The 12,444-nt window shown below is 31.4% G+C and overlaps 1 protein-coding gene and 1 long non-coding RNA gene across 2 annotated transcripts; one reads left to right on the top strand and one right to left on the bottom strand.

Annotated features, from left to right (window-relative positions):
* The first annotated feature begins 169 nt into the window (after positions 1-169).
* On the top strand, positions 170-4,083 carry LOC148234092 (uncharacterized). The gene is made up of 2 exons (XR_015809897.1): positions 170-314; positions 2,780-4,083. It is a non-coding gene; the product is annotated as an uncharacterized LOC148234092 (long non-coding RNA).
* Positions 3,385-10,194, bottom strand: LOC148234093 (cytochrome P450 6B7-like). Its single transcript, XM_088187492.1, has 4 exons — positions 9,822-10,194; positions 5,852-6,280; positions 4,225-4,876; positions 3,385-3,784 (listed from the first exon to the last, which is right to left on the bottom strand). The coding sequence occupies exons 1-4, from the start codon at positions 10,071-10,073 to the stop codon at positions 3,594-3,596; spliced, it is 1,524 nt and encodes a 507-aa protein (XP_088043618.1). The 5' UTR covers positions 10,074-10,194; the 3' UTR covers positions 3,385-3,593.
* Between the last annotated feature and the right edge of the window lie 2,250 nt (positions 10,195-12,444).

A 12,444-nucleotide genomic window follows, 5' to 3' on the forward strand; every position in this document is an offset into this window, starting at 1 on the left:
TAAAACTGAACTAAAGGTTAAAATACAGAATTATTGTTTTAATATAAATTATTTCATTTAATATAAATGCTTATTAATGCAATTTAAATTTGAACCATTTATCATAAATTTCGAGCAATTCATATAAATTTTTAACATCTAATATTTATTCTGGCCGTTTATATTTTTTGCACTGGCAATAATGCAATTGAAATGTCACTGGCGTTTGTTTATAACCGCAAAATAGTTCTGGTAGAATGAATTCGTACCTAATTTATGCCATCTATTTATTCTACAAGGGACCAAAAATATATTTATCTATGAATTTAAATCAGGTAAATAAACTACTACTTATTTTTTACGTACAATTTCACAAAAAAAGTAAATTTTTAATATTGTGCTAAAAGTGAACCGTCTGTAGTTTTATGGTAAAATTTTATAAATAACCGTTCATGGCGTAACATACGTCTTTTTCATATAATATAGATTTATCATTAAATAATACTCATTTTCAATTAAATATATTTTATACACACAGTTAGCAGTCTCATTGCTCTACAAAATAACTTTTATGCCCTTAACGTTAATAGAGCAATATATAGTTATACATTATTAAAACAGATATTAGTATATGTAAACATATACCCTAAAAAGTCTGCGCCTACTGCTATTGAAAAGGTTAACCATATAGTGAATTTATTTCCTTTTATTTTTTAAGACATGTCTTCTATAATAATGACATTTGCGTTTAATTATCTTATGATAGCAATAGATTACACATCAACATTATGTGTTCATGCTTATAGTCTAATATAATGTGTAATTTACTAAACAGATGATAAAAAATGGTCGTTCTTTCCACCACTGACTGCTCAGGTGCATCAACAAGTCTGTTTAAATGCTTTCCTAGAGCTGATATAAACAATTTGCTTTGAATCAAAAGTTTTGTCTATCAATTTGAAGAAATAATTGATTTATCCGATTGGCCCAATTGTACCTCGTCATGTAATTGTGGCTCTCATGATCAATCGACTGATTGTCAAATTTTCTTCAAGCTGCTCCTGACTTATATCTGAATTGAATGTTTTGAAGGCTACGGAACCAATCATATTGAGTTTCGCTCTTCATCTTCGTCGTTGCCTAAAATGCCGGTTTCTTTATGTTTTCAACATATGCTATTGTGGGACTACCCATACCATTTTGGCAACTGTATATGTATATCTATATGTATGTGTATATGTTTATACATATATATACATATACACATATATGTAAGTTGTTTTTTCTCCTCATATAACAATATTATTGCTTTTACATGCAAACTTTTTTGCTTTTGTTATAAAGGGTAGCCTTACAATTATTTCAACTCTTTCTTTATAAATAATATATTTCAATGACATTGTTTTTAAAATGAAATAAACATTTTAAAAACAAACAATGACGTTGTTTATGTTCAATATGGACAACACAAGTCGTCTGAATACATTGCTATATTAAGAATTTCTCAAGGTTCTAATTTTGTCCCATTAATGTTTCTTCTATTTATTAATAATAATACATTTATTCGTTATTGCGAATTCTTACTTTTTCGCGATGACCTTCAAGTATTCCATAAAATTGATTCTAATAAAGATTGTATAAAACTTCAATTTGATGCTGAAAATCACTTACATGGTCATCCGCTAATAAATTACCATTTAGCATCAAAAAATGTCACTCAGTCAATCTCTACTTAATTTTTAATATGAAATAAATATCAATGTGCTTTATTGCACGGAAGTAGTAACTGATTTGGATGTCGTATTTCAATTGGGCTTTAAATTCCAGCAGATTATAGGAATACTATTCAATAAAGCCTCTAAGACTGCTCGAGAACATTGTGTCCCGTGTATAATCACCTAGCGCGCACTTTGCCACTTAATTATTAATTATTATTTGAAGTATCACACCTCCAATAAACACAACTATCTGACTTTTTAACCACCTGCCGGATAGGTTTGTCTTATTTACATTCAGGTACTCGCAGCCGTTAATGTTATTATTGTAAATATTTTTATATGTAATTTGCTGCAACTCCGCAGCGTCACCGTACATTATTAAACGCAAGTGTGATTCATATCCAAGCCACTCTATTTTAGTTAACAATAACTTTTACAAATAATATGAAATGAGAAATCATCATGGCTGTCATTGCATTATTGGCCATCATTTTTATTTTAATTTAACTATTAAAATTTTTTTTTACGACTGAGCAAAGAACTCGGAAAGAAAACGTCATTAGATGCATTCGACAGTGAGTGAGTGAGTGTATTTTGTTTATGAAGGTAAATCGATACAAATTTTCCAAAATTATGCATCTATAGTAATTTAAAATAATTGTTCTTTTCTGATTGATCAGAATAATTTTTTATATTATTTGATAAAAGACTTCATTTCTATGTAAATAAGTACTATAATTCTACAATGTATATAGTTACGGTCTTAGAACAATTATCATATAAGAAGATTATTAATTGCATGTTTGATGCAGTAGAGAGTAGTAAAAGTATCTTCTCTGCTATTTAATCATTGCTTAAAAATATGCGTCCTTCAAATTTATAAATCTTTAATCTTGACTTAAAGATTTAAAGACTGTTGTGCATATGTAAGCTTCATGCTTTGCCTTCAGGATATTTTTGACAAATTACGGCGTCTGGAAGTTAGTCTGTTAGACTCACACATAATTTTAATTATAGTATTAAGATGATATTCAAACCTTTTTTGTTTAATCCTAACTAACGGTGATTTTATTATATTTCAGGTACTATTAAATGCAGGCAACAGCGTCTCTTAACTCAGGAAGAAAAAGCGAAACATACTGAAGAACAACAAGAAACACAAAAAACCGCTTGACGAAAGAAATTCTCATGTGATTCATCAAAGACCATAACATGCCCAAAAAATAACTGGTTTGGGGCGCATTGTGGTAAGGTAGCGTCATTGGGCCTTTCTTTTTTGAAAATTATGAAGGTTGGACTATAACCATCAATGGTGAGCGCTATAAGCGTAAGGTAGCGTCATTGGGCCTTTCTTTTTTGAAAATGATGAAGGTTTGACTATAACCATCAATGGTGAGCGCTATAAGCGTGTGATTTATATGTTACAACAATAATTCTTTAATTCTTAATCATAAAATAATGAGGATAATTGTTATCTATTTGTGTTATTAATAATGACCAATAATAATGAATGGCTATTTGCCTTTTTTAAAAGTAAGTAAATGTGACATGTGTGTTTTTATTATATTATCAAAGCCACGTCTTCTTTATAGTTTTGTAGATTCAAAATTTTTATATAATTTATTTGCAAAAAGTGTGGATAAGTTCTTATAACATAAATATGATACTCAATTAATGTAAAACTGAATATATTTTATAACTTTATTGAGAAATACTGATTAGGTCTACTAGATTACTTGATATTATATAACATACAAAATCTAGGATGTTTTCAATTAAATCTAATGTAACAGTTTTAAATACTAGTTACCATTTTCATACAGCATATAAAATTACTGTGTAGTTAATTCTAGTGCAACTTTTGGTTGTCTAAATATCTTAAGATATAATATATAATTAGTTGAAACGGCAGTATTTTTTCTTGTCTCTCTTTACGAAGTTCAAGTAAATTTTCTTTTTGTTGGTGGTGAAAATGCACTTCGTATCAAACTCAATGTCAGGAACAGTCATGTAGCATGGCTCTACTGTGTAATCCTTAAGGATATAAGTCAACGCAATCATGAAATGGAATCTTCCCAGCTCGGAAACTGTAAAAAAAATAAAGTATTATATAGAATATCATGTCAAATTTTTTTTATTGCTGAATACAATTCAAATGCAATCTCTTAGTCTACGAATGGCAACAATTAAATACTGTTATTTTACTCTACAAACTACTTAAATTATGAATGACTAAATCAAAACTTTTAATTTATTTAATATTAATTTTTTTAGGAAGATCTTAATATAAAATGAAACGAAATGAAGAGTGGTTATTGTGGATTCAATAACTTATGTAATTTAAATCAGAATTGTAACTTTTTAAATAGATACCAGCAAAAACAGTTCTATAACTTATTTTTAAATAATATATAGTTATATCCTTTCCTTTTACACAAGGGGAATTTACAACATCTCCCGAATTAAAATAAAATACATAAGAATCGCAAGTTTGTACACATATGGATATAAATTACTTAATACATACCAACAGTATTTTCCTGGCTGTCTCCGAATGGAAAATAATACGTTCTTCTGTCATTATTAGTAGATGATACCAAGAATCTTTCCGGTTTGAAGACTTCCGGTTCAGCATAAAATTCAGAATCGCGATGAATACCCAAAACGGGTATTATTACAACGCAGTGTCGGGGCACAGTCACGTTGGTATCTGGAAACTTGAACGGGCGTACGCAGACTTTAGTCTTGACTCCAATAGCAGGGTACTTCCTTTGCGTCTCCATCATGACCAGTTTCATATACTTCAAGTGTGACATGCGATCATAGGTGAACTCCGTCATAGAATCTCGGGGGACGATTCTGTCTATCTCTTCGATAAGCTTAGTTTGGACGTCGATATTAAAGGCCAGCTCGTACAGAGCAAACGTCAAAAGATTATTGGCGAACTCATTGACGATGATAAACAGTCTGTATGCTGAACCGTACACGAAATCGTCGTTGATGGTCTTATCAGCAGCAGGGCACTTTCTCTGCGCTCTCAACATTCCGTCAATAAAGTCTTCATTGCGCGGTGCCTTAATCTTCTTGTTCTTGATCTTGTTAGTTATCAGATCTCTGATACCGACCTTCGCATTGTACGTTCTGAACCCCTTGAGGATGAAGAGTAACGGTAGACACACCTAACATAAATAAATTGTATAAAGTAAAAAAATAAAGTATAAAGTATGTAAAAAATAATTTAACAGTATTACACAAGGAACTAAATTGAACATTTACCTATATATATTACAAGTGACGAGTCAAATGAAAACCTTTAAACTGTGCAAGAAATTTTTACTACCTTGATATATCTCCGGTAAGCTAATAGTATTGTTATTAATGGTTTTCAATTGCTGATCTGCATAAATTTCATGCTGGTTCGCATTTTGCAATTCAACTTAATAAACTACTGGTGTGAGTTATCGTGTTATTTTACTTTGCTCTGTAAAGTATAGTGAAAATGAAAACTAGGGAAGAACTTATTTGTTGTCTGACTTACATGGACGAATCACTAGATATATCTAGTGCTCTTGATGAGTTTTTTAAGCTCAGGGCTTATATTGGCTCAAATGCGTCAGTGTGTAATACGGACGGTGCCTTTATTTATTATAGTTGCAAAAATAATGAACATTACTCATCCAGACAGCCTGATCCAGTGAAAGTACTAAGTTGATGACAAGTAGTACATGTTGTAATTTTTGTTAGAGTATTGATTTGCAACATCGAGAAAAAGGTTTTTTCCACAGTTATGGATTCAATGCAAAACTCTACCCTAGTGGTCTACAAAATTTTTTTCAATTGTCTGCATATGTAGCTGGTTTAAAGAAGTCATGCAACACAATGTTGATGAGTTACAGTATAATTAATATGACACGTGATAAAGACAACCACCATCCTGTTACATGTTTTTACAATTAAAGTTCAATATGGCCACTCCAAAAAGTAGTACGCGCCTAGACAGTGTTCTGTGGTAGGTTCTCCTCGATCCAAATCAGGCACATCAGTCAAGTGTGTTCCATATCTTAACATTTGTACATTATAGACTTCTAATCGCCCATAAAGCTATCGCATAGCTAGTATAGCCATTAGTTAAATACAATTTAAATTAATATTACCTCTATCGCTTCCAAATTGTCGCGAACGCCAAATAACTGCAGCTGTCTATGTCCGGTTATGCTGAAAATATCGACGTCTCCCGACAAAGTGTTCAAGTCCAAGCTCAACGCATATTTTCCCATGCCGTCGGTGACAAATCTCTCCACTAAACTCTTCACATCCAAAATGTTGCTTTTTCCAATCTTTCTATGGACATGTTCGACATAATTGTCTTTCATTCCGGCTATGATTCTGTAGGCGTTCCTGCGATCCCAGTCGGAAAAGTATTGTTTCATAAACGTGTAAGGCATGCCCAAGATGTCGGTGCCCATGAAGTTGATATGCTCCAAGATGAAGGTGTCTCTAAAGTTTCCTCTGGCTTTACCCAATACGTAGTCTATCGCTTCGGGTTCGCAGACCATCAGCTCAGTTAAAAATATACGACGCGTCTAGAAATATAAAAAAATATTACTCGATATAGAAAAAGCGTTCAACACAGTATGGGAAGATGGTTTAATTTATATACTATTATATTCAACTCGTTAAAAAAATGAACATATAGTTACCCTAACTGATATACCTTGTGTGCAAAATAAATACCGCGGAATCTCAGTTTACGACTATAATTCGTAGTACAATATGATTCAATTCGAGTTTTATATGTTGACAGCATTGTCAATCAGACAGCTGTCAATAATTACGCGTGTTCAAAGTGTTAAATGCTAGTTGGAAACAACACTTGAAAATTGTTAAACTATTCTACAAAAATATCAATTCTGTACTAACTTTGTATCGAAATTTAAGAACTCGGAAGTGTCGATTCGTCGGCGTTCGCAGCTTTTGAGCTTTTTGTATGGCTCTCTTTGACGCATTTTGAATCTGGACTCGCACCTACAGCCGTATAAAATTCAGATAACACAATAACTGAAGCCCAGATCCCATGAACAGCAAAAAAATGCGCAGATTGTGTGTTAGAGCAGCAGGAAGTTGATGCTGATTTTTGAAGAAAATCTTTTTCTCTTATGAGCACATTTACACCGTTCTGGATATGTGAATAAGCAAAATTGTCGCATATGGGGCGAAAATCCTAATGTGATTCACGAGAGACCATTATATGCTTAAAAAGTGACTGGTGCGCATTGTGGTCAGGCGGCGTCATTATGCCTTACTTTCTTGAAAACGATAAAGGTCAGACTGTAACAATCAGTGGTGAGCGCTATAGGTGCATAAAAACCGATTATTTTTGGCACGAAATCGAAGATTTTGATGTCTAAGACATGTGGTGCTAACAAGACGGCGCTACACATCGGATGCAACATTGGATGTTTTGCGTGAAAAGTTCCCAGGTTGTATTATTTCACGTTTTGGTGACCGCCAAGATCATGCAATTATACGTCGTTGGATTTTTTGTGGGGTTGCGCTAAGATCGTGTCTATGCCGGCAAACCCGAAATGTTGGAGCACCTAAAAACCAACATTCGCTGATATACCGCCCGAAATTTACGAAAAAGTATTCGAAAGAATCGGCTGCTACAAAAAGTCCAGATGCGGTCATTTCTTTTTTTATATTTAATGAAATACATCAAATGTTCGATTAATATAAAAAAATATCCTTGATTTTTTTTTAAGGTTCGGAAACTGCAGCTAGATTATTCTTTACAAAACACTCGTATATCGAAGCAAATTTTCCCATAAAAAAATATAAACTAGAACAATAACCCAACACTGGCCATAACAACATAAATTTCGGCCATATGCTGCATATGCAAGTATTAGTACAATTGTGTCATTATTATTTCTGATATCGCCTAACAAGCACGTTCCAACGTGAAGAACCTTTTTTTTAAAGGTTTTTCTCTAAAAAGGAAAAACATCTCAAGCCATTCTAGAATATATGTATGTTAGTCATTAATGGGGGCTGTTTTCATTGAAAAACCAAGGTATACATACGAGTGGGGTAGCTTTTCCAAGCAATGAAGAAAGTGATTGAAGATGATCGCCTTCCGAGGACAGCCTTTGAGGCTACTTAATCAAAAAATGTTGAAAATGTTTAAAAAAAACGCCCGATTGAAAAAAAAACGATAAGCAGAATTAGTTCGAGTATCACTATTATAATTCACTATCTAGGAGTGTTAAAAGTCTGTCTAGGTGGGTGCCGAGAATGCCGACACCATCGAGTGTTCACGGCAGATTTGGCGCTCTGCGGAGACAACAAAGATGACATTTTGAACCGAAATGTCACTGGAGATAAAGCTTGGGTTTATAATTATGAGCCTGAACTGAAGCAGGAGTTAATGCAGTGGCATAAAAATGGAACACCACCCCCTAAGAAGTGTCGCAATCAGCTGGAAAAGTCATGGCCACTGTTTTTTTGCGATATAAAAAATATTCTGCTGATGGATCGTAGAGACAAGAATGTAACAATAAATCGAAAATACTACTGAAACAATTAAAATAAGCTGTGAAGAAGAAAATGGACCAAAGGAGTGCTGCTTTTGCACGACAACGCGCACGCGCACAAGAATAATGTTGCGTTGACCGCTCTTCGCGATTCTGGCTTCCAAACATTAAGCATATAGTCCAAACCTGGCCCTTCAGATTATTATTTATTTCTAAAAATTAAAAAAAGTTTCGAGGGAAGAAATTTTAGAACGACGAATCCGTTAAATTTACTTTTTTTCAAGAGTATAAATAAACTTGTGGAAAGATCTGAAAAGTGTTATGGGTTATGGGTTAACATATCTAAAAATAAAATTATGTTTTTCTGAACTTCCTTCCCTTTTATTCCGCGAATTTATTGACCTCCCCTTGTAAGCAAAGGTCAACCCCACTTTTTTGACGGAGCAGTGAAGGCGTGGATTTTTTTTGTCCATTAAAGAAAATTTGAAATGCAACTTAATGGATGTTTTTGGAAGACGAAGAGCTGATCTGTTTTTTCGTTTTATTTAATTTTTATATAATATGATTTTTTTTAATTTTATACATTTTTTACTATTGTGACGCATTGGGGATAACCTGTTGGTCATGGTGTTTCTAATTTAATTTAAATAAATAAAATATTATTTCAATGGTGATACGTTTTTTCGCACACTAATTCTCGTACCTGATATTAAATGCAATACGTCACCATTTTGAAATCAGACGCTGATTTCAATTATGGTGTCGTTTTTCAATATTAATTTGCTTTAATATAAATCTTTATTACATCATTACCTCACTTACTAAAACAAAGACATTTTGTTATGCTTAATATATTTTTCTATCTATTTTAAGTGTTTTTTGTCATCGGTGAAAATTAAAAATTTGGAATTACGAATAACTTTATTAATATCATTAATAAACAGAAGATTCGTTGATTAGAACCTTGAGTAATTCCCTATGTGGCAATAAATTTGGGACAGATTAGCTACGACGATTTCTCAACAAAGTGAACCACCACTTTAAAAGTTTGAAAGCTTTCTGAACAATGTATGTATTAAATAATTTAATCAATCTAATCAATACATTATAAAAATAAATATAAAATACGTAAAGACCAGTAATTATAAATTACGAATCCGTAAAATCCTTCGTCGTTCAAAAATCGATTATTACAGAAATAAACTTAATTTTAACATGAGTATAAATATTTAAAGCAAAAATACGTCCATATCGATTACTTATTTTAATAAATATGCATTACATACTATACATTTTAATACAATACTTAAATTTATCGAATAGTACATGTATATTTTAAAGACGTATCTGTAAAGATCCTGCACTTTTTTTAATTTTGTAAAGTTTGCTTTCTGCAGTTGCACTATTTTTCTTAAAAACCATCAATAGTCAGTTCAATTAAATATAAAACGTGTCATGGTATACCATCAGAACGTTTAACTATCGTTCTTTGTGTATTAACTATGTGTAAATGATAATATAAAATAATGTGTTTGTTCTTATATGTACATATGTGTTATAATAATAATTAGATATATTTAATGCAACTCACCTTAATGAATTTCTCAGATGGGAAGTCGTTGTAGAATTTCGCGTAGAGTTCGCCGTAGCTCCTGTAGCCGAAGAAGACGTCGGCAAAAGTTCCGAAGCCTGGGACTTGTCTAGGTCCTTTTACGTTGTCCGTGTCCCAAAATCCGCAGTACATCTTCAATAGTTCGCCCAAGAGTAGGCCTAATAATGCGTATATCAATACCTCCAAAGTGAGGTAAAGATACATTTCGAACATCATACCGTCCAGATCCATGGCTCGCCCGTGACTGAGGACTAACTCTCAGAACTGCCAGGCGGTGGTGGGTAGTAGGGGCAGAACTCGACGCCGTTATTTTGATCGACAATTCTCTTTGTTTCGATTCGTAAAAAATAATTTCAAAAATTACCTGAAACAGTTTTGCTGTATTGAAAAATATTTTCATTGCCATTTAATTGAATAGAGTTTAATAATGTTCATTATTAAATATTTGTTATACAAGTTTAATTATATTTTTTCTTATTGAGTTTTTGGGTTGAAATGATTTAATAATGTAATGATACATATGCTATATAAATCTCACTTCTCAAAAATATAGAATAATTTTAAAGTGTCACTGAAGAAACGCTACACTTATTTAATTTACTATTTTACTCACGAACCAATCTAACAATCATAAAAATAATTGTTGAACTACTAGAAGTTGACAATTATACATTAAGTTATTTACACTTATGACCATCGATATGTTAGATTAAATCGCTGTTTACAATAAAATAAAATTCTATATTCTAATTCTATTTTTTATTGTTATTTTACAGATGAATTTCAGCAATACGTTTATTTCTGTTGATGCCAGAGAGCAATTTCGTTTGATCTGTGATACGCCAAATTTTGCTATTATATAGTAAAAAGTCTGATTCTAATTTTAATAATTTTTTTGCGAAATGTTTTTTCGCATATAAAAAACTTTTTTTAAAATCAAATTTCTTATATGAAATTTTTTTTATTGTTATTTTAAATATTTTTTTTTATTGTTTTAAATAAATTAAGATATTAATAATTGAGTTGCAACTCACACTCAAATTAATAATTCTTTACCATATGATACAACTTAAATCAGCGTAAAATTTTAAATATGCTTAGGATTTTTTTCTACTCTCCATAAATTTTTACAATAAATGATTTTTTTAATTAATATATTAGATGCTAAGATTCCGGCCCTGTTTAACAGACTAATATAATTCATAATTGATATTTCCAATAGCAAGACGTTTTTGCTGTTGACCAACCTTATCGCATAAAACGTTCAAACAAATCTCACCACCATGATCGCAGTCTTAAAATAGCATTTTCAAGTCGGAGCTGCAAAGCCGTTATTTGCACAATTGTACTTTCAGGAGCTTTCGACTAGCGAGCGCACCTCGAAGGAATTCACCCGAAACCAGCGGCAATTCATGAACGGATTGCCGAATGCAGTAAAAAGGACCTGTGTATTTTAAAATGCGAGGCGACAAAATCGCTGCATGGTAAATTAATTTTCTGGAAAGCAATTAGTTTAAATAAAATCCTCAGCACATTCACCCTACCATTGATTTTGACAAGCTATTTTATGCCATGCAGAACTGCATGTATTTATTTTTATTTTTGATATTTAATAATGTATTTAAATCATACAAAGGCGATTCATGTAATTTCTATATCTAGTATTAATTGACAATGAAATGCCAATGCAAATGTGCTTATCCACCAAATCAACGTCAAAAGATTTGCTATTTAGATGCATTCGCATCTATTCTTCATCTGACATTTACTGAAAATTATAAGTTAAGGTTTCTAGCGGCTAAATATTCATCAAACAAGTTTGATAATATTTTAAAATGATTCGTTATAATTCTTACATTAACAACATTTTTTAATTATTTTGAAAGCCCCTGATTTCAGCGGCATCGATAGAAGATACCTTTGAAGAACAAGCATAAAGCTATCCCAAGATGTAAATAGGCAAGGATTTAAATCTCCTTATTTGTCTTACGTCTAGTCGTGATAAGTCATAAAAAGGAAATATCAAAACGAATAAATAAAACTAATTATTTGATAATCGTTTCTTATCTGTTTGATTTTGAGTTGCTTTCATTCGCGATAAATAAACACTGACTTTATTTGACTACAGCTGCTTTGCAAATAAACACATGCTGAGTAAATGCTTAAAAGTTTCAAGCGGATATAATGCACCGAGTGAAATTTTAAATTAAATTTTCTTTTTATTATATAATATATAAAAATAAATTATTATAAAAAGTGTTAATTTGCCAGTGAAACACGAAATATGTGTTAAATAAAAATTGATTGATCATGTAACAGTCATTAAAACTAACTACCATAAAGAATTTAACATAAACATACTATGTGTATCAATTCTCATATTTTATTATTTAAGTAGTAATATTTTATTAATACACTGCAACTCGAAATGAAAAATAAGCTAATGTAAATTCATTATTGTGATTCAACTACATGTCTTAGTTTTATTAAGCTAAAAATTATACTGTGTTATGATTATGTCATTATATTATAACAAATTTGATTCTTACCTTGAAAATTATTTTTCTAAAGTAAATATTTCGATTCATACATTTTTTAAAAA

Source organism: Plectrocnemia conspersa, unplaced genomic scaffold, assembly GCF_051122295.1.
Source record: "Plectrocnemia conspersa isolate PC_06_02 unplaced genomic scaffold, ASM5112229v1 ptg000006l, whole genome shotgun sequence".
NCBI lineage: Eukaryota > Metazoa > Arthropoda > Insecta > Trichoptera > Polycentropodidae > Plectrocnemia > Plectrocnemia conspersa.

What these genes read in the sequence shown, in the direction of transcription:
- LOC148234093 (XM_088187492.1), bottom strand. Translation starts at nt 10,073, where the DNA reads ATGGATCTGGACGGTATGATGTTCGAAATGTATCTTTACCTCACTTTG. An exon ending in CATCTGAGAAATTCATTAAG is followed by an intron (nt 6,281 to 9,821) that starts GTGAGTTGCATT and finishes TTATATTTCTAG; the next exon opens with ACGCGTCGTATATTTTTAAC. An exon ending in CAGCCAGGAAAATACTGTTG is followed by an intron (nt 3,785 to 4,224) that starts GTATGTATTAAG and finishes TTTTTTTTACAG; the next exon opens with TTTCCGAGCTGGGAAGATTC.